The 24685-nt window shown below is 44.3% G+C and overlaps 1 protein-coding gene across 1 annotated transcript in view; it reads right to left on the bottom strand.

Moving 5' to 3' along the window:
- Window positions 1–24685, bottom strand: part of GRK4 (G protein-coupled receptor kinase 4) — a 426683-nt gene that overhangs the window by 440 nt on the left and 401558 nt on the right. The window contains exons 12-15 of the mRNA XM_040335342.1: window positions 20237–20445; window positions 12724–12861; window positions 12201–12338; window positions 10202–10333 (exon numbers count right to left, since the gene is read on the bottom strand). Coding sequence (XP_040191276.1) covers window positions 10202–10333; window positions 12201–12338; window positions 12724–12861; window positions 20237–20445 — 617 coding nt within the window. The remainder of the gene's footprint in view (window positions 1–10201; window positions 10334–12200; window positions 12339–12723; window positions 12862–20236; window positions 20446–24685) is intronic.

The raw sequence follows: 24685 nt of genomic DNA, 5'->3' as shown, positions 1-24685 counted from the left end.
TAGTTTTAAAAAAATGTCATTAGTCCTTTAAGAAAAAAAAAATATTTTTAGATGCCTTCAAAGTGTTGTTGCTAGGCAGAATAGTTAATCTTCCCACTTCCTGCACCTAGGTGCTTAAGCTTCCTAACCTACACCGCACAGACTCCTGGGAATGTAGTGGGTGTAACTTTCCAGGAGTCTGTGCACTCCCCAGTCTCAAAGAATCATGTGACTTGGACAGTACAGGTGCTGAAACCTGATCTGAAACCTATTACACTGCTTGTGCAGCACTTAGCATGTGCGAGATCTGCAAGGCTGAAATCCAGGAAGTCATACAGTCTGGCTTCATGATGCCCACACTTAAGATGGCCCCAGCCAATTTCTATTTTATAAAGTGAACAAATGCTGCAACAACCTAACAAAACGGACCTTAGTTTACAGACTAACTTTACTAGAATACATTAAGCTTGTGTATTACAGGGGTATTTATATTTAAAAAGTGAAATTGTGGCCGGAACTCCGCTTTAAGGCCTCATTTACACTGGCACTCCCATGTTTTGCTTTTCTAAATGCAGAAGTTCTCCTTGTATGCTTTCCAAGTATTTTTTCCTGCATTTAGAAGTTCCTTTATTATTCTACCAAAATTCATTTATAAATGTCCTGGTTATCAAGGGGTTAAAGAAAAATCACGACTGTGGATCGTCTTTTAACCACTTCCATATCAGAAAAATTCATTTTTCTCCTACATGTAAAATCATAATTTTTTTTGCATGAAAAATATATAGAACCCGGAAACCTTTTTTATATATATATATATATATATATATATATATATATATATATATATATATATATATATATATATATAAAAATAAATGTTTACAGGTTCTATATAGTTTTCTTGCAAAAAAAATATGATTTTACATGTAGGAGAAAAATGACAGAATATATATATATATATATATATATATATATATATATATATATATATATATATATTGGCAGCGGCCTTTGTGAATAAAATGGTATCTGTTGCAATTGTCACGCGGTATTTGTGCAGCAATTTTTCCAATGGAATTTTTTTGGACATAAATATACAGTGAATATAAAAAGTCTACACACCCCTGTTAAAATGTCAGGTTTCTGTGATGTAAAAAAATGAGACAAAGATGAATAATTTCAGAACTTTTTCCACCTCTAATGTCACCTATAAACTATACAACTCAATTGAACAAACTGAAATATTTTAGGTGAAGGGAAGTAAAAAAAATAATAATATGGTTGTATAAGTGTGCACAACCTTAAACTAATACTTTGTTGAAGCACCTTTTGATTTTATTACAGCACTCAGTCTTTTTGGGTATGAGTATATTATCAGCATGGCATATCTTAACTTGGCAATATTTGTCCACTTTTCTTTGCAAAAACATTACAAATCTGTCAGATTGCGAGGGCATCTCCTGTGCACAGCCCTCTTCAGATCACCCCACAGATTTTCAATGGGATTCGTGTCTGGGCTCTGGCTGGGCCATTCCATTGTTGATTTGGATGTGTTCTTTGGGCCGTTGTCATGCTGAAAGATGAAGATGAAGTTCCTCCTTCAGGCTTCTGCTAGAGAGCTGAACATAAGGTTTTGTGCCAATATTGACTGGTATTTGGAACTGTTCATAATTCCCTCTACCTTGACTAAGGCCCCTGTTCCAGCTGAAAAACAGCCCCAAAGCATGAAGCTGCCACCACCATGCTTCACTGCGTGTATGGTGTTCTTTTGGTGATGCGCAGTGTTGCTTTTGCACCAAATATGTGTAGCGCCTGGTTACTTCCAAGTACCGGTGCTTTGTTAAATTTAGAGGGGGATCAGAGAGTTAGTTAGCTCTGATCCAGTTAATCTATTTAAATCTGGTCTCTGTCTCAGCTTGGCTGTGCTGTGGGCTTATTCTGTTGCTTCTGGGGTGCTGTTCCCACCCCAGGACGATAGGTGGCAGCAGTAGAGTCGAGGTTTGGGTGCTTTTTCCCAGCAGCCTATTAGGAGCGTTTCCCCCATCGCTGTGCATGCTGGGGGAGGGTATTTATGAGACAAACACTATTGGTCTGGGTTCTTCTTCGAGTGCGGCACCCACCTTTAGGGTGACTGCATCACGGCCCCCTGGCGAAATAGCCTACCAGGCCGGGGTGCACGTGCCACGCGGTGTTCCTGGTTCCGGGACCTTGTTGGTCCGGTACATTTAAAGCTGTGGCTGGGCCCCAATCCTGAGAAGATCCCAAGCGAGATAGCTGTTCGTTGGGGAGTCCATCTGAGGAGAACCAATGAGAGGCTGGCGATCCAATAGGGTCTCGACAAACCATCGGGGATCGAGGTAACCGGACACTGAGAGGCTGGTCACCTGTCAGTCGGTAACCTGAAAAACTACCCGAAGGAGATCCATGCAACAAAATCCATTAAGGAGGAACACCTCCACCATCACAGTTCTGGGGGGGTCTATGGCAGAGACTTTTCCTAAGTTCATTCCAGGAGGGTCTGTGGCAGAGACTTTTCCCTAAGTTCTGAGTGCTACCAAGGTGGGTCTGTGGCAGAGACTTTTCCTTCAATTTCCGAGCGATACCCTGGCTGCCAGGCCGGTGAGAGAGGCCTGTCCAGGTATGCTATACCCGCTCTGGCTAGAGTGGCAAAAAATTCAAAGTATTGTTGGAAGCAGGACTGTTTCCCTTTTGATATGCCTGAATCTGCTAATTCTCCTTCTACTTCAACTCTTCTATCACCACAAAGTTTAATTGTTTTCACTCGACTGGGTAATAAAGAGCACAGAAAAAGACACCTGTCGTGGACATTCCGTTAATGCTACATCCACCAAACACCCTTAGACGGCGGAGGAGCCATGAGGTAACATGCCACCCAAAATAAACCAGCAGCTCCTTCGGGGGTATTGCTACACATATCTTTTGGAATTATGGTCAAAAAGTTCAACCTTGGTTTCATCAGACCATAAAACATTTTTCTACATGCTTTAGGGAGACTTCAGATGTGTTTTTGTAAAATTAAGCTGGGCTTAGATGTTTTTCTTGGTAAGAAAAGACTTCTGTCTTGTCACTCTACCCCACAGCCCAGACATGTGAAGAATACGGGAGATCGTTGTCACATGTACCACATAGCCAGAACTTGCCATAAATTCCTGCAGCTCCTTTAATGTTTCCGTAAGCCTCTTGGCAGCCTCCCTGACCAGTTTTCTTCTCCTCTTTTCATAAATTTTGATGGGATGTCCAGTGTTCCATGGTATATCTAAAGCCTTGGAAAATCTTTTGTACCCTTCTCCTGACTCATACTTTTTAACAATGGGATCCCTTGTGCCTGCTGACTTGCTCCCGCAGTGCTCTGGGAGCCGAGTGTTCCCAGAACACAACGGGGGGGGGGGGAGGTGATGTCCTGCCCGCAGTCTACCCGCAGACTGTGGCCGGAAGTGGGTGCAAATACCTGTCTTTACACAGGTATCTGCACCCCCCTCCCCCCTGAAAGGTGTCAAATGTGACACCGGAGGGGGGGAGGGTTCCGATCAGCGGGAGTTCCACTTTAGGGTGGAGCTTCCGACTTAATCAGAGGCACTTTAAATTATGGCAGGTGTGTACTGACTCCTATTTAACATGAGTTTGAATGTGGTTGCTTAATTCTAAACACAGCTACATCCCCAGTTATAAGAGGTGTGCACTATTTTGACAGTGCTTTGGCATTGAGGTATGGCTCTCCCGAGAGACTTGGATTCTACAGCCTTACCGTCAGATCACAGTGTATGCTTGGACTGGATGTACTGGCCGGTTCACATTACTGGCTTGTTGAAGTATGTTAACAATTGGTCATTGCAGCCTGTTACGCTGTTTACTCATTGTACACTCAGGCCCGGATTTACTCCCTTTGCCACCCCAAGCCGGGTCCTTCAATGCCGCCCCGCAGTACAGGGGGGACATTATTTGCTGGGGGACTTTTTCGGCAGGACACTGGGAAGCAGGGGGGATTATGCTGCCGAATATGACATTGAGAGGCGGGCGGGGGTGGGGGGGGTGCTGCTGCCGAAAAAGACATTGAGAACCGGGGGGGAGGGGGGGGGGGTGATGCTGCCAAAATGACATTGATCATTGGGGGGTGCTGCTGCCGAAAAATAGGATTTTTATAACAGCTTACCTGTAAAATCCTTTTCTTGAAGTACATCACGGGACACAGAGAAGCATAGTAATTACTATGTGGGTTATAGAGAGTACCTTCAGGTGTGGACACTGGCACGCCCTTAAGGCAAGAAGTTCCCTCCCCTATATAACCCCTCCCATACCGGGAGTACCTCAGTTTTGTAGCAAGCAATAAGTGTCCCAAATACCCCAAAAGAGGGGCGGGTGCTCTGTGTCCCGTGATGTACTTCAAGAAAAGGATTTTACAGGTAAGCTGTTATAAAAATCCTATTTTCTTTATCGTACATCACGGGACACAGAGAAGCATAGTAATTACTATGTGGGACGTCCTAAAGCAATGCTATGAGGGGAGGGAGACCCCAAGAAATAAGCCGGGTGCCATCAGACATGAGGAATCAAACTGCAGCCTGCAGCACACTGCGCCCAAAGGCGCTCTCCTCATTCTTTCTTATGTCCAATTGATAAAATTTAGTGAAAGTATGGACAGACGACCATGTCGCGGCCTTGCAGACTTAAGCCATGGAGGCTTGATGATGCACTGCCCAGGAAGTACCCACCGCTCTAGTGGAATGTGCTTTAACCTTAAACGGGGGAACCTTTCCCCTCAAGCCATAGGCTTGAGTAATGACCTGCCGAATCCATTTGGAGATAGTGGACTTCGACGCTGCCTGCCCACATCTGGGACCTTCTGGCAGGATAAACAATGTATCAGTTTTCCGGACCTGAGCAGTAGCCTTAAGATAGATCTTAACTGCTCTTAATACGTCTAGTGTATGCAAAGACTTCTCCCTTGCAGAACTAGGTTCTGAGAAAAAAGAAGGGAGAACAAGATCCTGATTCAAATGAAATTTTGAAACAACTTTAGGTAGGAAAGCTGGGTGGGGCCGTAGGACCACTCTATCCTTATGGAATATAAGGTACGGTTCCTTACAAGATAAGGCCGCCAACTCCGAAACCCTCCTAGCGGAGGTTATGGCTACCAAAAATATCACCTTCCTGGTCAGAAGGACCAAAGGAATATGAGCCAAGGGCTCAAATGGTTGTTTCTGTAAGACAGAAAGGACCAGATTCAAATCCCATGGACACAAGGGAATCTTGACTGGTGGACTAAGCCGGATCACACCTTGCAAAAAGGTTTTGATCAGGGAATGTGTAGCTAGTGGCCTTTGGAAAAAAATCGATAAGGCCGAGATCTGGCCCTTAATGGTGCTTAGGGCCAACTTCATGTCTGCCCCTAACTGCAGAAACTCCAGAATTCTGCCAATGAGATACCTCCGGGGATGCGTACCAGGCCACATAAGATTTCCAGACTCTGTAATAAATGAGTCTGGATGCCGGTTTTCTGGCATTAATCAAAGTAGATGCCACCGCATTAGAGAGACCCCTTTTCTTTAAGATATGGGACTCAATAGCCAAACCGTCAAATTGAGAGACGGTAAGGAAGGATGGAATATTGGCCCCTGGGACAATAGGTCCGGCCGAAGCGGAAGGGACCACGGTTGCCCCACGGACATCTTTACAATGTCCGCGAACCAGGCCCTTCTGGCCACGCTGGAGCCACCAGAATCACTGGTCTTCCTTCCAAATTTACCCTGCGAAGAAGACGGGGTAATAATTGCAGTGGAGGAAACGCATACATTAGGGAGAACTGGTCCCATGGGAACACCAGTGCATCCGTGCCGTAAGCAAGTGGATCCCTTGTCCGGGACAGAAAGTTGCCCACCCTTGCATTGAACCTCGATGCAAAGGGTCGACATCTGGTGTTCCCCACCTCTGACAAATGCTCTGGAAGATGTCGGGGTGAAGAGTCCATTCCCCCGGAAGCACCTGTTGGCGGCTTAGGTTGTCTGCTCGCCAATTGTCTATTCCCGGAATGAACACATATTTCTCTGCCCAGGTCAGGATTCGATTCACCTCTCTTTGGGCTGCACGACTTCTTGTGCCCCCCTGGTGATTTATGTATGCCACGGCAGTGACATTGTCTGATTGAACCCTGACCGGAAGACCCTTCAACCTGTCTGACCAAGCTGACAGGGCTAGATAGACTGCTCGAATTTCCAGCAGATTTATGGGTAGAGACCTCTCGGAGGCTGACCATTTCCCCTGGAGAGACAAACCTCCCAGGACTGCACCCCAGCCTAGCAGACTGGCGTCCGTGGTCACAACCTGCCATGTCACGGGAACAAAGGACTTCCCCTTTAGCAGGTTCCGGGGAACCAGCCACCAACAAAGGCTCTGCCGGACTGACCGGGAGAGAGACATAGGAAGATCCAAGGCTTGAACCTTTTTGTTCCAAGCAGACAGAATGGCATGTTGAAGCTCCCTTGAGTGGAACTGCGCAAATGGAACGGCCTCGAACGAGGCTACCATCTTTCCCAGTAACCTCATACAGAGGCGAATGGGAGGCTGACGCTATGCTTTGACTAGTTGAACTAGTTCTCTTAAAGCCTCGAACTTCCTTTGGGGCAGGAAGACCCTTTTTAGCTTTGTGTCTATGAGTAGACCCAAATATTCGAGCCTTTGCACAGGCATTAAGGCTGACTTTTCCAGGTTGAGAACCCAACCCATGGATTCCAGAAATGTTACGGTTCTGTGTACCACTGAGTTTAGATCGGCTACTGACCGGTCTACCACCAATAGGTCGTCTAGATAGGCTACTATGGATATGCCTTGAGACCTTAGATAGGCTAACAGTGGAGCCAATACTTTCGTGAAAACAGGAGGAGCGGTGGCCAGACCAAAAGGTAAGTCCACGAATTGGAAGTGGCGCTGATTTATCGCGAAGCGAAGCAGCTTCTGATGGTCGAGAAAGATAGGAACGTGCAAGTATGCGTCCTTTATATCGATGGACGCTAGTAGTTCCCCTCTTTGCAGGGAGGCCACCACTGACCTGATCGATTCCATCCGGAATGATTGGACCTTTAGGAACTTGTTTAAGGCCTTGAGGTCCAGGATGGGTCTTACATCCCCGTTTGGTTTGGGGACAGTGAAGAGATTGGAATAAAACCCCAAACCTTGTTCTTCCACTGGCAGTTCTCTGATTACCCCTTGGGATAACAGATGATCTAAGGCCAATGCTAAGGACCTTCTTTTGCCGAGGTCCTTTGGGACGTTCGAGGTTAAGAAGCGCGGAGGAGGAAATTCGCTCAACTCCAGCTTGAAGCCCCCGGAGACCGTTGAGAGGACCCACCTGTCTTGGATCCTGTCTAGCCAAGCCTCCGCAAACAGCTGAAGCCTTCCCCCCACCCGGCTGAGTGGGGGAGAACCTTCATAATGCTGACTTAGATGCTGGCTTGGCCTGTGGCTTACGGTTCCAAGGCTTTTTGGAAGCCTGAGGCTGGCCCTGTGGCTTCCCACCTGCATTGAATCGTCCAGGAGGCCGTCGGAACTGCCTGGTACCGGAAGTACTAGGGATAGGAGAGGAGGATCTCTTAAAGGAGGGGAGACCCCTAAACCTTTTCTTTACTGGCAAAATTGTACTTTTGCCACTGGAAATATTCTGAATATAAGCATCCAGATCTTCCCCAAACAAACGCTCTCCATGAAAGGGAAACCCCGCCAGTAATTTTTTACACGGGGCTTCAGCAGACCAGTTCTTCAGCCAGAGTAACCTGCGCATATGAACTAGCGAGAGAGTGAGACGTGAGGACTGCTGAATGGAGTCCTTGATAGCATCTATGGCAAAACATAATGCTCTGGGAAACTCAGCCAAATTCTGGGCCTGTTGTGCCGGCAATTCCTTTAAGACCCCCTTAAACTGGTCTTTCAAGGCCTGGCAAATCCCAATATTGCAGGCTGGGTTATTCCTCTAGCCGAAGCAAAAGAGGTCTTTAATAATGTCTCTAATCTCTTGTCTGTCGGATCTTTGAATACCAGAACGTTGTCTACTGGACAGGTCAAAGATTTGTTTACGCAGGACACAGCTGCGTCAACCTTGGGGATGCCCCATTTTTTAGTGAATTGTTCCTCCATGGGGTATAAAACCGAAAACTTCTTAGGAGGAAGAAAATATCTATCTGGATGTTCCCAATCCTTGTAGATAAGCCCTTCCAGCAGGGGGTGAACCGGGAAGGAATAATTAGCTTGAGGAGCTTTTAAGGAGCCTAAAGATGAGACTGCACTTGAAGCTGGCTCTGAAAGTGTCAACTTGAAGGCCGAACGGACCATTAGCCGCACGCGCGCACATGTCGTCACACGCATCTCACGGATCACGCCGCGCACATTCGTGCGCACCGAAGCAGCGTACAAAAAAGTTCATGCGCGCGCGCGTGCGCCTAAGACACATCAATGTCGCGCGCGCATGACGCTACACGCTCATGCATGAGGATGGAACACCGCAGCTCCATGTGAGGACCAGGTAAGCCAAGTGAAGCCAAACATTTTGGACAACTTTTACTGCTTTTAACCTGCACAGAAGGGGCTAACTACCTGACTAGAGATACCCCTCCTCCCCACAACACACAGGACCATATAGGAGAAGCACAGACAGAAAGCTTAGGCAAACATAATGGCTCAAATAAAGGAAGGTTACTCCTAGGACCAAGTCCTGAAGCACCTTCACTTACCTGATCCAACTCTGCAGGACTCTGCATAAACAGACAGTCCAATCTTCGCCCATCACGGAGAGCAGCGTCTGTAGACCTTCAGGGACCGGGGTCCATGGACAGGAACACCACACCCCTGGACCCATATCGCACCCTGTCAGTAGACTTTTGGTATTAGGAAATTGACCAAAGTACTGAATAACCAGGATCCAGCTCTCAAAGAGAAGCATTACAGGCCAAACCCCGTTCTTCTTAACCGGGGCCCGGGTACCGTCCACTTTGGCTCAGAAGCACTTTGGACGGATCCGGATTTCATGGAGGCTTTTTACATCCAATATGGATCCCTCCAGTGGAGCTCCTTGGAGCACATGTTCACTCGTGACCAACACCTTAGACACTGGCAAAAAACTGAGGTACTCCCGGTATGGGAGGGGTTATATAGGGGAGGGAACCTCTTGCCTTAAGGGCGTGCCAGTGTCCACACCTGAAGGTACTCTCTATAACCCACATAGTAATTACTATGCTTCTCTGTGTCCCGTGATGTACGATAAAGAAATGACATTGCCTCTCAATGTCATATTCGGCAGCAGCACCCCCCCTGCTTCCCAGTGCCCTGCCGAAAAAGTCCCCCTGCGGATAATGTCCCCCCCCTGTACTGCGCAGGCAGGGGCGGCTTTGAAGGACCCGGCCTTGGGACGGCAAAGGGAGTAAATCCGGCAGCAGGACACTGGGAAGCAGGGGGGGTGCTGCTGCCGAATATGACATTGAGAGGCGGGGGGGTGCTGCTGCCGAAAATGACATTGAGAACCGGGGGGGGGGAGATGTTGCTGCCAAAAAATCAAAAATGACATTGATCATTGGGGGGTGCTGCTGCCGAAAATTACATTGAGATGGCCTCCTCTTCCCTCTGTTTTCTCTCCTCTCACCATCTGTGACATGACAGGGGGGGGGGGGGACTCCCGAAATGAAAGTGTCCTCTCCTCTCAGCTGCAGTGCCGCCCCTGCACCCACTGTCGCCCCCCCCCCCCCCCCCGAGGCCTGGCCTTGTTGGCCTTGTCTGGAATCCGGCCCTGTGTACACTGTTTTTCTGGGATGATTGTACCTCCCTATATTGCTTTTGTGTTGTACTGTGCTACTTATCTTTTTTCAATAAAAACTTATTGAACAAAAAACAAATAAGAGGTGTGCACATGATTTTCGTTTTTTCGTTTTTACTTCCCCCCTAAAAGATTTCAGTTTTTTTTTTTTCAATTGAGTTGTACACATTAAAGGTGGAAAAGGTTCTGAAATGATTTATCTTTGTCTCATTTTTTTACATCACAGAAACCTGACATTTTAACAGGGGTGTGTAGACTCTTTATATCCACTGTATAAGTACCTGTAATAAATAAATGATTAGGCAGTCTGCATTGCTAGCCAGCAATCCATTTTTTAGTGACCTGTAGAATAAAGAGTTTCCAGTAAATTCAACACTGTAAAGAGCATATCACTGGAACGTTTCTCACCCCTCTTCTGAACAATCGATGAAAGAAGCTTCTCTTTGGTCTTATGTTCGGTTTGTTCACATCCAGATCTGGCGACAAGCAGCCGTCCGTCTCATAAATATTGATGTCTTTAAAACACTCTGTTTCAATCATCTGTAAAAGGAAGGAGAAGAGAAGACCTTCAGAATAGTCATCACTGAGCAAGTGGAAGGTAGGTACGGAGGTCATGGTCAACCCCGCAAAGCAGTAGAAGACCTGGCCTTGCATAGACTTTGAAGGTTCTCATGAATCCAGGGCATGGTATGGCTAGTAATTTGTCACATTAATTTGAACTTGTTCTATAAAGCTATAGATGATTCACTAATCAACCAAGTAACCTCCACGGTTTACTCAAAAATCCACTTGGACAAGTGACGAAAGGTCTCCAACATTACATAAAATGTCAAATTAAACATAACAAACTACTACCAGCTTGCCCTGCGCCATTACCATCATACCACTTCATTGTCTAATTCTTTTCTTTTGGCTCAAGGCAAGTTAGTCTCCCAGAAGATGGTAATGGTTCCTGAGTACATGTTACATTGATGTGGGAGGCCTAGAGCTGGCCATACACTGTGCGTACTTTGCTTTGCGAGTGGCTCTGGCAGCCTCTTCCCACCCTACATCCCTTAAAGTGAAGTTCCACCCACTTTTACAAGGTGGTCTTAAACTAAAGACCACCCCCTCATTTTTGGATATCTATATTTATTTTTTCCTTACCTACCTTTTTAGAAAGAATACATTTACTTCCGTCCTACCCTGGCTGTGGCACAGTATGTCATGTCCTCTTCTGCTGTGAGCCCTCCTCCTTCTCCTCTGCTGCCTTCTGGGACCTGTTTGTCCCAATAGACGAGCTGGCCCTTCACAAAGCACCACGTGACTTGCACACGCGCAGTAGGAAACCGGCTGGCTAGCCTCAAGGCTCCACTGATGGTTTCCCTTAGTTGGAATGGCGGCGCTTGCACCCGAGCCGGTAGACGAACCCGCTTAGGGGGGCCTACATTGCAGGCTCCCTGGACAGGCAAGTGTCCTTATTAAAAGTCAACAGCTACAGTACTTAATAATAATCATTTTACTGCTGGAACTCCGTTTTAATTGAAAAATGTAAAGTGATTGTAAAGTCTTGTTTTTTTTAAACAAACATGTTATACAATGGATTTGCACAGGGCAGCCTGGATCCTCCCCTTCTCGGGTCCCTCTTCGATGTTCCTGGCCCCTCCCTCTAGCCGAGTGCTCCTACAGCAAGCAGCTTGCTATGGGAGCACCCAAGCCGAGCTGCAACTCCGTGTATCCATTCAGACACGGAGCTGTGGTTCGCTCACTCTCTCTTCTGATTGGCTAACTGACTTTGATTCACAGCCATGCGATCCGATGGTGCCACTGCTGTGTCTCAGCCAATCAGAAGAGAGAGTCTGGAATGACCAAGGGGCATGTGGACATCGCTGGACAAAGATGAGCTCAGGTAAGTATTAGGGGGGCTGCTACACACAGAAGGCTTTTTATCTTAAAGTGACTGGCATCACTGCTGGGTACTGTTGGGGCTGCACTGATGATCAGGGCCTTGATTATCGTTGGTCTCCCTTTTAAGGAAATGTCGTTGATTGGCTCTCCTCACACGCTGTCAGTGTGAGGAGAGGAATGCTGATAACCTAAACATTTACTTGTTTACATGTGATCAGCTGTGATTGAACACAGCTGATCACATGGGTAAAGAGCCTCGTCATCCCAGGGACACAGTGCATCACCGATCACCGGGTGGGAGGTGGTTAACGAAAACCTGTACATGGGCTACAATTGCCAATCTTGTTTTGGAAATGCTAATTGCCTGGCTTCTCCGGATTAAAACATTTATAGTCGCTTACCTACAAGAGGAATTCAGTAAATGAAATCAACTTTATTCTAAATTGGCTACTTGAACATAACAAGGATGAAGGGTTACAATTTGTACAGTAAATTAACTACGCCAACATAACTGCAGTACCTCTTGCTGCCAGGGGATGGGGACACAGCCTGTCACAAACTTGCAGTAGAAATCATCGTCTGTGGTATCCAGATTTACTCCTTTCACTGTGGAAAACTGCTCAATGTCCAGAACATCCTTACAATATACAGCACGTGGCTGGAAGGTAAAAAAAAAAAATTCTTTACCATTCCTGAAGTCATGGAAACTAACGGGTATTTAATAGACAAAGCAAGAAAACATTTTTTTTTAATTTTTGTTTTTATTCCTAACCATAACAAATAAAAAAGAAAATATACAGTAGGAGAAAAGGTATTTAGCAGTTTATATTTACCAAAATAATTGCATTTCCATGTTCTGTGTACTATGGGATATAGTGAATGCAGGGTCCTGGGTTTAGTAACACTTTATATAGGCCTACGTGAACAAGGCCAAACACCGAGGACGTCATCAGTCAGGACGTCCTGTTAAAAGGTTCTCCCTGATGAGCAAAAATCAGGGTCCACTCCTGGCCATCCAACATTCTGGAGCTAGAACTACTTACATCTGGAGCAAAGGGTGGATCCAGCATATTGGCTCCAAGACGCTTGAAGTTGACGTTCCTGAATATCGTGTGCTGCTTTACACCTGCTGCTCCATCCCCTTTACATCCCAGCCTCTGCTTGGGGTCCTTTGTCAGCAACTAGGTGGAAAATGAAGACACAGGGCATGATCATTAGTCATTAAAGTTATAACACTGCAGGTGCTGACCTGCTGCTATGCATCTTCCTTAAAGTGTGGTTCAACTGCAGTCAAGTTTAAGAAAACAACACTATGGGCCTGATCCTCAAAAGGGATACGCCGGCGTATCTACTGATACGCCGTCGTATTCCTGTTTCTATCTATGGAACTGATCCACAGAATCAGTTTCACATAGATAGGCAGAAGATCCGACATGTGTAAGGGACTTACACTGTCGGATCTTAGGATGCAGTACCGCAGCCGCCGCTGGGGGCATTTCTCGTCGAAATGCCGCTTTGGGTATGCAAATTATCACTTACAGAGATCCACAAAGCTTTTACGCTTCGTTTTTTCTCCGTAAGTATTAGTTTGCCGTCGCAAAATTAGGGCTGCTTTTACAAAGTGTAAAGTTAGTACACCATGTAAAAGTAGACCCTTCTTTTTTTTCCCGACGCAACTTTTTTTACCCGGTGCGATTCACAAAACTCAGCGTAACGTAAAACCGCGCAAAGCACGCCGGGAAAATCGCGTCGGGAGCATGCGCAGTACGTCCAGCGCGGGAGCGCGCCTAATTTAAATGGGACTCGCCCCATTAGATTAGGAACACCTTGCGCCGGACGGATTTAAGTTACACCGCTCAAAATTTCTAGGTAAGTGCTTTGTGGATCGGGCACTTAGGTAGAGATTTTGCGGCGGTGTAACTTAAATGCCAAAAGTTAAGTTACGGACGGTTTTTGTGGATCAGGCCCTATATGTTTGTCATGTGTTCCCATTCACACAACAAATTAAAAAAGTATGGGCCAGATTCAGATACAATAGCGTATCTTTAGTTGGGCGTAGCGTATCCTATTTACACTACGCCGCCGCAACTTAGACAGGCAAGTGCAGTATTCACAAAGCACTTGCTCCGTAAGTTGTGGCGGCGTAGCCTAAATGGGCCGGCGTAAGCCAGCGTAATTCAAAGTAGGCTGGTAGGGGGCGTGTTGTATGGAAATGAATCGTGACCCCACGTAAATGACGCGCCTAACGAACGGCGCATGCGTGCGCATGCTCAGTATCACGTTGAATTTTCTCCGTAAATTACGCCGGCTCAATGCTTAATCGACGTGAACGTTACCTACGCCCATCCCCATTCACGTACGACTTACGCAAACAACGTAAAATACGACGCTGTTCCGACGTCCATACTTTGCATTACTCATATAGCAGGGGTAACTTTATGCCGGAACGTAAGCCTAACTTAAACGGCGTAGCGGGCGCAAGAACGTTCATGAATCGGCGTATCTACCTCATTTGCATATTCAATGCGGAAATATACGGAAGCGCCCCTAGCGGCCAGCGTAAATATGCACCCCAAGATACGACGGCGTAGGAGACTTACGCCGCTCGTATCTTGGCAACAGTGAGGCATATCTGATTCTATGAATCAGGCGCATAGATGCGACGCCTCACATTCGGACTTACGACGGCGTATCAGGATATACGCCGTCGTAAGTCCTTTGTGAATCTGGGCCAAAGTATATATATATATATATATATATATATATATATTTTAACTCTTTCCTTCATAGTTGTTTCTTTGGATAAAGCCTTTGAGAACACTGCAGGCTACTCTGAACAATTTAAAAATGAAAGTAGAGGGACAAAGTGGGGACAGACTGATTTTCTCACATTACCATACAATTGAGATCTCTAACGTTTGTTAGGACAGACTGTGTTCAAGTCTATTTTGAAACAAAAGAGAAAAAAGTTCGGACTTTAAATGAGGTGAAAAAGTTCATATACCTCCATCCCTGGTACATTTTCTGCATATATACTACGGTTAGGTAGGAGTGTTTGGGATCCATTGTTGTTCCCCCTTTTTTTTCCCATCTTTATCCCCCTTTTTATCTACCATCATATTATTTTTGGCATCTCTATTTTATTATATATACCTCTGGGTATACACACCGCAGGTCCAATACAACGTGTATCATGTTATTATTGTGTACATAATTTGTACTTCTTGGATGATGATTCTTGTGACCGTTTTATAAATATAAAAGTCTTTACTGTTTTATGTGTGCTCAGATGTAATAAACAATCATTACTATTATATAATCATTGGGTTGTTCATTTTAGTTATGTGCTTCATTTAAAGTCCCACTTTCCCTCTCCTTTTTTTAATGTGTTAAAATCTAGTTTACAATAACGAGATCTGACAACACAATACAGACAGGGTTAAATTATAGGTAAACTGCTGTTTGAGTTTTCAGAAAAAAACAAGTAAAAAGGTAAGCAACAATTTTTAAATATTTTAAATAAGTCATTTTAGGTTATTGAGAACATGTAACCAATATAAAATAGATGGTGTCTCAATTTGGCTGCAAAAGTGGAAAAGACTACTGTATATTAAACTGGTAGTACCTTGGGAGATTAGGCAAGGCTGGTCAGAGAAGACTGAGAAAAATACACTTGTTAGTTAAAGAGTAATGCCACGTACACACGGTCAAATTTTCCGTCAAGAAAAGTCCAAAGTGAGCTTTTAGTCAGAATTTCCGCCAACAAACATTTGAGAGCTGGTTCTCAAATTTTCAGATGGAAAAAATGCTTGGCATACTCGGAAACAATTCATCGCATGCTCGGAAACAATTCATCGCAATTCGAAGCAAACAAACATCCTAGGTTCTTCCAACTGAAACTCTGAGCGTGTGTGTGGGGCATAACTGCACATTTGTAAAAAAAAAATAAAAAATCAATGTACATTGCAGGATTTTTAACTTTGTTGTAGATTCCTGCCAGTTTCAGCTCTGAAGGAATAGCTCTTTGTTAGATCATGTTTTATGCAAATCTAATTCTGAATAGAAGTGACTATTTCATTATAAGTAGCTGATGCATTTTCAGGGTTTTAATGAGAAAAGTTGCACCCTTTAGAAGTGATTAACCCATTGGGAGTATCTCACCAAAAAGAGATTGTTGTTGCAGAAGATGCCTAAAATCAGATTTGTAATATATATATATATATATATATATATATATATATATATATATATATATATATATATATATATATATGAAAAAGTTCAAGATTTGCTGCACTTAAAATCGTTTTATTTTTCAAATCTTCTCGTAAAGGTTACATACCAGAGTATTCAGACATGGATGTGCATGGATGTGCGTTTCGGGCTTACATGCTATCGCCCTTCTTCAGATCAAGTCTGACTTGATCTGAAGAAGGGCGGTAGCATGTAAGCCCGAAACGCACATCCATGTCTGAATACTCTGGTATGTAACCTTTACGAGAAGATTTGAAAAATAAAACGATTTTAAGTGCAGCAAATCTTGAACTTTTTCTCTTATATATATGGTCGGTGGGAAGACCTGTTTGCTGGCACTCGTTATATACCGTGTGCAGTTCTCCTCCATTGCATTGTGAATATATATATATATATATATATATATATATATATATATATATATATATATATCTATATATATATATATATATATATATATTGCAGAGTTCTTCATCCCAAGCAGGGAAATACATTTCTGGTGAAGTTCTGTATATCAGCTGTGTACAGAACGCCTCCATGTAGACATATTGCAATGAAGTTAAAGAATATTATAGCAGCTGCTGATTGAACAGCAAAGGTAATTTTTAATAGCATTAAATCACAATATGGCTTCTGAAGCAATTAATGTATATATGTTGATAAACTGAATATATATATTTTTTTTTCTACAGTTCCATGAAAGTGGCGTTAGCCTTTAAGGCATGATGGGCAAATTCAAGCAGCAACAATTAGGCCTCATGCACACTGGCTGTTATAAAAACGTCAGTAGTTTTAGAATGCCACGTTAACGCGTTTTGCAACGTTTTTGCATTAAGTGATTGTAAAGTCTCTTTTTTTTTGTTAAAAGTAACAAACATGTTATACTTACCTGCTTTGTGCAGTGGATTTGTACAGAGCAACCTGGAACCTCCTCTTCTCAAGTCCCTCTTCTGTGCTCCTGGCCCCTCCCAGCCTGTTGAGTGCCCCACAGCAAACAGCTTGCTATGGGGGCACATGAGCAGATTCAGAGCTCTGTGTGTCCATTCAAACATGGAGCTGCAACCCAGCTTGCCCCCTTTCGCTCCTCATTGGCTGACTGACTTTGATTGACAGCAGCGGGAGCCAATGGCTCCTCGCTGCTGTCTCAGCCAATGAAGAGGGGGGTCCTGGGCAGCAGAGACAATCGTAGAACATCGCTGAATAGAGATGGACCTTAGGTAAGTATTAGGGGGGTGCTGCACACAGAAAACTTCTGTCTTTACTATCACTTTAGTGTGTTTTTTTTTTTTTTTTTAGAGTAAGAGCATTTTTACAACTGAAATTTTTTTTGTCAAACCCACCAGAAAACGCCCCTGCCAAAAAACGCTAATAAAAGCCTATGTGTGCATGGACATACAGGATAACATGCTGGGGAGTTTACTGGATGTACCCCAAAAAAATGGCTAAAGCCAAAAACAGCAGCTGTAAAAACGTCCAGTGTACATGAGCCTTTATGATCTTGAAGTATAATGCTGCGTACACACGATCGGAAATTCCGACAAGAAAAGTGTGTATTTTTTCTGACGGAATGTTGGCTCAAACTTGTGTTGCATACACACGATCACACAAATCTTGTGGGAAATTCTGACCGTCAAGAACGCGGTCAATGAGATTAATGAAGTTCGATAGGCAGTTCGGCTCTCCTGCTTGATTCTGAGCATGCGTGTTATTTTGCAGGTCGGAATTGCATACAGACGAGCCGATTTTCCGATAGAAACTTTTTCCGTCGGAAAAATAGAGAACCAGCTCTTAATCTTGGGTTGGCGAAAATTCCGACAGAAAAAGTCAGATGGAGCCTACACATGATCGGAATTTCCGACCAAAAGCTCACATCGGACTTTTCTTGTTCGAAATTTCCGATCGCGTGTACACGGCATTAGACAGGGTTTTTATTGATGTACATTGGGAGTGCTGGTTGTTTTTGGTACTGGACTTTTGGTGCCGAGAACAAATTATAAATTGTAAACCCTCCTATGAAATCTATATGTAGGTTGAAAGGAAACTATAATGAGTGTTGGCCAAATTTATTTGACAATTTTTGAAAGTTTACAAGCTTATAAAACAACATACTACATCTTTTAACTGTTTGTATAACAGTTTCTATGGCTTTTTCCCCACAATGTCTTTTATTGGCAAAGTTATTGAGAATCTATGTGACCAATATCTTAACAGCTGCAAAAAAAAAAAACTATGAAAAATCAAAGTTGTAAATTGGTCAAAAGTCATATAAAAAATACAAAGTAACATTAAAATAATATCTAAAATGGTGTGCTTACTGAAAATATACAATACTTCCCCTGTAAGATTTTGCTTTCTGTACTAGCAGAAAATATAAATTTGAAGATATTGTACGTTCCAGCTGCTGTGCTAAACAGAGACCCAAAATTACTCCAAAGAAAGGGCACCCAACCCTTCCTTCTGAGTCATTTTGGGTCTCTGGTTAGAACAGCAGCTGGAACTTACAATATCTTCAAATAGTTTTTCTAAACATATAAGAAATCACCTTTATGTAAATAATCTTATCGGTTAATATTTACAAAATGTATCCATGTATGATTTTTAATATCATACCTGTGCATACATGGCCACAGCCATATTTGTTCACTATACATTTATGGTTTAGCTGAGTTAATAAAAACATTTCTCCCTTGGAAAGCTCATAAGCTTCAACGTGACATCAAACATTTCTTACAGGAATTATACTATCATCCAATATTACAAAATGCTCTACGAATGTTGGGTTTTGTTCCTTAATTTTATCCAACCCACCCAAGTTTGTCCCCAATGGCAAGGGACCTGACTGGCATCAGATTTTATCATCCACGATGATGGCCAAATATCTATGATACATTGGTTAATCAGTCCATAGTGTGTAACATCTAGGACAATAGAGGTGATGTACAAGAACCACTTCAAGGCACCAAGGTCTTCCTTTAGTCCCTGAAAGTCTATGGCATGGGTGCCCAATCTTTTGAAGAGCGAGGGCCACGTAAGCGACTTGCACTGCACTGGACCTTTAGATCAGTTTGAATGCAGCCCAGTAACCACCGCAGAACAGATATCCCGAAATATACACTGTGGCCCGGATTCAGAGAAGAGATACGACGGCGTATCTCCTGATACGCCGTTGTATCTCTGAGTGGGGTTGGTCGTATCTATGCGCCTGATTCAGAGAATGCGCCTGATTCAGAGAATCAGTTACGCATAGATATCCCTAAGATCCAACAGGTGTAAGTGTCTTACACCGTCGTATCTTAGGCTGCAATTTCAGGCTGGCCGCTAGGTGGCGCTTCCGTATTTTTACGTAAGGAATATGCAAATTAGTATTTACGCCGATTCAGAAAAGAACGACCGCCCGGTGCTTTATTTTATGTCGTTTGCGTTCGGCCTTTTCCGGCGTATAGTTATCCCTGCTATATGAGGCGTAGCTAATATTAAGTATGGCCGTCGTTCCCGCGCCAAATTTTGAATTTTTAACGTTGTTTGCCCAAGTCGTTCGGGAATAGGGCTGGACATAGTTTACGTTCACGTCGAAAGCATGACGATTTACTGACGTCATTTGGAGCATGCGCACTGGGATACGTCCACGGACGGAGCATGCGCCGTTTGTTAAAAACTCAAAAAACATGGGGTCACTACTATTTTACATAGTACACGCCCCCAACCAGCCTATTTTGAATTAGGCGGGCTTACGCCGGCACAGTAACACTGCGCCACTGTAAGTTTCAGCGCAAGTTCTATGTGAATACACAACTTGCTGCTCAAACTTACGGCGGCGTAGTGTATCTGAGATACGCTACGCCTGCCTAAAGATAGGCGAAGCTATCTGAATCCAGCCCTGTGATTTTAGTCATAAACTTACTTTTAATAACAGTCTTCCATTCAGGTATCGCCGGCTGTTGCTGTCCCAGGCAGAGGGCATTTGGTATCACTCCACCTGTGACAGGTGGCAGCACTTTACAGGAAGCATGAGCTTGCTTCATCTACCACCGGCACAACTCTGATGCTCTAGGATGGCAACCTGCGATCTGTGCTTGCCAACCCGCTACCCTAGAACAGGAGGTCACGGGCCACATCAGAGGGCTCCGCGGGCCACTGGTTGGGCACCCCTGGTCTATGGTATAACATATTTTGGACAAATCACTGTTCATGTATGGAAATTTATACTCCAGGTTTTGGGTTTAGCTCTTCTTGGGGAATGATCCACTATCCACACAACAAAGTACCTGCTTTCATAATACCCCCTTTTCCGTCTGCACTTACCATCCTGCAGATAGATTTGGCATCTTCTGAAAACTTCTCTGAATATTCCTCTTCATCCTCCTTTACTCGCCGGTCCACCTCTTCCCTCTTCACCTTCTCTTTCCTTTTCCTAAACGGAGACTGACCCTGGATCATTTCATAAATAAGGCAGCCAAGCCCCCACCAGTCGGGGCTAAAAGTGTAGTTTTCATTGTTGATGACCTCTGGGGCTGGAGACAGAAGATTCTATATTAAAGGTTTTATCATCAGTACATTGTATAAAACAATATTATAGCATTTAAAAAAGAAATCTAACTTCCATTATTTGTCTGTTTCCCATGGTACAGGAAGTATTTTGTCCCATCTTTCTATGTGCTGTTCAAGACTAGTTGTGATGTCAGACAGGGTACCCCTCCTCCTTCCACCCCACATCTGACATTGCAGTTAGCAAGGAGATAGCGGCTTTGACAGGAAACATCTTTAACCATCTCCAAGCACACCTGGAAATGACAAGCCGTGTATTTCTGTGAGACTTTTGTCTTGGGCAAGTGCTTGGAGATTGAAAATTGTCATCTGCAAAACGGCTGTCTCCTTGCTAGTTGTGTTGTCGGACAGCTGTGGAGGGAGGAGGGGTGCCATATCCAACCTCACAGATTGACAGCACATAGGATGATGGGACAAAGTACTACACATACAGTGCCTTGAAAAAGTATTCATACCCCATTGAAATTGTCCATATTATGTCACATTACAACCAAAAACCTAAATGTATGTTATTGGGATTTTATGTGATAGACCAACACAAAGTGGCACATAAATGTAAAGTGGAAGGAAAATGATAAATAGTTTTCATTTTACAAATAAATACGTAAAAAGTGTGGCGTGTATTTGTATTCAGCCCCCCTTTACTCTGATACCCCTAAGTAAAATCTAGTGAAACCAACTGCCTTCAGAAGAAGTCACCTAATTTGTAAATAGAGTCCACCTGTGTGTAATTTAATCTCAGCATAAATACAGCTATTCTGTGAAGCCCTCTGAGGTTTGTTAGAGAACCTTAGTGAACAGCTTCATGAAGGCCAAAGCAGGGTTAGGTTATAAAAAAAATATCCCAAGCTTTGAACATCTCACTAAGCACTGTTTAATCCATCATCCGAAAATGTAAAAGAGTATGGTGCAACTTCAAACCTACCAAGACATTACCGTCGACCTAAACTGACAGGCCGGGAAAGGAGAGCATTAGGCTGGGTTCACACTACTACACTACTTTCATCCTACTTTGCTCTGTGTTCAATGTTTCCCTATGAGAGCGTCTTGTAGCGTCCTACACAAGTCGGTCCGACTTTGAAAATGCTCCCTGTACTACTTTTGGTCCTACATTGATCCTACTTCAGGCCCATTGAATATCATTGAAGTCGGACCAAAGTAGTATCCTGTTCATGAAAGTAGAATGGATGTAGGACCAATGTAGGATAAATGTAGGACCAATGTAGCAGAGCAAAGTAGGATGAAAGTAGTGTAGTAGTGTGAACCCAGCCTTAATCAGAGAAGCAGTCAAGAGGACCATGGTAACTCTGGAGGAGCTGCAGATGAGCTCAGGTGAGCTACAATGGAATGGTTTAGATCAAAGAATATTCATGTGTTAGAATGGCCCAGTCAAAGTCCAGACCTAAATCCAATTTAGAATCTGTGGCAAAGATTGTAAGCAGTGGAAGTTTGCGGAGCGGGATGAGGACGTGACGCGCGCGCACGTGTAGGTGGGAGGTGCCGGAGTACTCCATGGCGTGCGGTAGCGGGAGAGGAGAGCGGAGAGCCGACGGACCCAGCTGCGGACCGGTGGATGCCAGCATGAGAGGCTGACACCCCCGGCGACCAAGTCGGAGACTCACCCCCGCCCTGCACGGCTCAACGAAAAAAAACCCCTAAACAAACGGGACCCAGAGGGATACCACGTGACTGGAAGAGGCTATGTGATTGGCCAGCACTATCGCCAGGAGCAGCTGGGGAACGGAGGAAGCGGTGTTACGATAGAGGATGATGCAGGAAGGAAAACGGAGCCCCAGCAGCACTGGCAGCGGCAGCAACAGGTCGTCAAGGAGGTTCTGAGGTTGGGTGAGACGCTCAGTAGAGCCGAGCAGGGTCGGGTGCCACCCCGCACCCCCCCCCTCCTCCCTGGGCCCCCCCCCAATCCCCCCGGTACTGTGTTTCTTATGCTGGGACTCTCTACAGATGCCACAGCCCAGGAGACAAATGAAAAAAAAAAAAAATTTTGGATTAGATGGTATTAGTACTATACTATATGTGCAATGAGCTAATGCTGTACATAGAGGAAAAGGGACTGAGCTATAATCTTGATGCACTGTGATAACAGGACCATTACCATTATTATCAAAGTGTTGCCATCTATGATTACCAAAGCAAGAGGTTGAATGTGCATGGGTGATTTTTCCTTTTAAATAAGCGTTAAGCTGACAAGTGTTTCTAAAGATTAAGAGACTTAAGTTGCCTGCATTCTAGGAAAGAGACTTGTGACAGAAATCCTATTGGATGCGGAGCAGATTCTGATACATGTCTCTTTTCTTTTTTTTTTCTCTCTCCTTTTTTTTTTTTTTTTTTTTTTTTTTTTTCTCTTTTTTTTTTTTCTTCTGTTACCGGTGTCTTTTTCCTTCCTGGTCCCCCTGCGTGTACCTTGGCAGTAGGGTAAGCATACCTAGCTGCCAGTAACTTGAGGGACAGTCAGACCAGGGAAGTTATACTGGTCTGAGTCCTATTTTCTGCATACGTACAAAAAGCCTGTACATAAATCAATTTATGAAGGAGCAGGACCCCCCTTATATGTAAAAGGGCCGTATCAATTAAATAACGCGGACACACAGGATAACTAGTCCGGTAATCTAACCATAGGTTGGAGGTAATAGCACATCAAGAGACGCCGAATAGAGCTTAACCATCAGGTGCCTATAGAAGATTCCAGCATCTTGCCAGATAACACTCAGAATTATCTGCAGTGTAGGTAAAGAGTCGCAAAAACTTTCACCCTAAACATAGACATACATATAAAATCTTACTAGAAGCTTGGGAAATCCAACCTGAAGAAAGGCCCCTATAGGTTAGGAGGACAAGCCAGAGAAAATACCGCAGCTCAAATTCTAAAATCATATGGAAGACAGCCCTGATACAAGAAGATAAAACAACAGTTGGTCTGTCCATTGTAATAATTAAGCTGGGTTGGGGACGGGGAGTGGACGGGAGTCAAGTAGGGGGACGGAGAGGAGGTGCCCCCACTCCGGGTCCTTTATTTGTCTTCCTTATTCTCCGTCCGGTCCCCCCTTCTTCCTGTGTACTATACTGGGAACTCCTCCCCTGTATGTTCTTTCCTCTCTGGTGCTCCTGGCCATATCCTTTGTTTTGCTGGCGCCCGTTCCCCCTTTGCGCCTCATTTTTTTCCCCTTAAAGGGAGAGGAGAGAGTAGCAAGAGGGGAATAGTTATCCCCATATAGAAGAGCTAAGGCAAGGCTGAGGGAAAGAGAAAAAGGAAAAAGAAAAGACCCAATAGTAGACTGTAAAAAATCCTCATTCAAGCTGGGGAAGAGAATCAGACCCTCCAATAGAATGAATAGGTCAACGAGAGGTGTCACCTTAAAACCCACTAAGAATAACTCGGGGAATATCTCTATACAGCAATATATGACCCAAGAGGGGAGCCTTAAAAGTCCGGGTCTCGCAAAAAAGACTGAAAAAAAGAAGAACGAATCAAAAAAGGGAGCGAATAGCGCGGAGAGCTCTAAAAGTGAAACTACAATAGAAAGCGAGCAAGATCAAAATAACACGGAAGTTTTGGTCCCAGACTTACAGGACACACAGCCTCCCACAAAGGCAGAAATGAATGCTATGCTATTAAGGATGGAAAATGTCATAAAGACAGAGATCAATAAGGTGAGAGTGGACCTCGGAGGACTCAGAGAAAGGGTAGTAGAGACAGAAAGGAGATTAGAGGAACAGGATCAAGAAATAAACACCCTGAAAGGGCAGGTTAGGGCCCTGACCGAGAGCCAGAGAGTAGCGGCTTACAGGTGAGAGGACCAGGAGAATCGCAACAGGCGACAGAACCTTAGAGTCAGAGCGATAGTAGAGGAAAAGGAGGAAGACCTCATGGAGATCATGAATACAATTTTTTGCCCTTTACTTGAGAGACCAGCAGAAATGAAGCCCCTCAAAATTGAAAGAGTGCATCGAGTGGGAAATCCCCAGATGATAGATAGATACGGGCCAAGAGATGTTGTTGTCCGGTTCAAGAATTTTGTTGATAAAGCAGAAATCTGGAGAAGACTTAGGGGGAAACCCCCCCTGAGATATAGAGAGACTGACTTACAAATATTCTCTGACCTATCTAAGGAAACGCTGGCAAGGAGAAGACATTTGAAACCACTCTTAGAGCTGATGCGGGCACAAAATATAAGGTACCAATGGGGC

This window comes from Rana temporaria, chromosome 1 (assembly GCF_905171775.1).
Source record: "Rana temporaria chromosome 1, aRanTem1.1, whole genome shotgun sequence".
Taxonomy (NCBI): Eukaryota; Metazoa; Chordata; class Amphibia; order Anura; family Ranidae; genus Rana; species Rana temporaria.
This window is presented reverse-complemented; position numbering and strand designations above follow the sequence as displayed.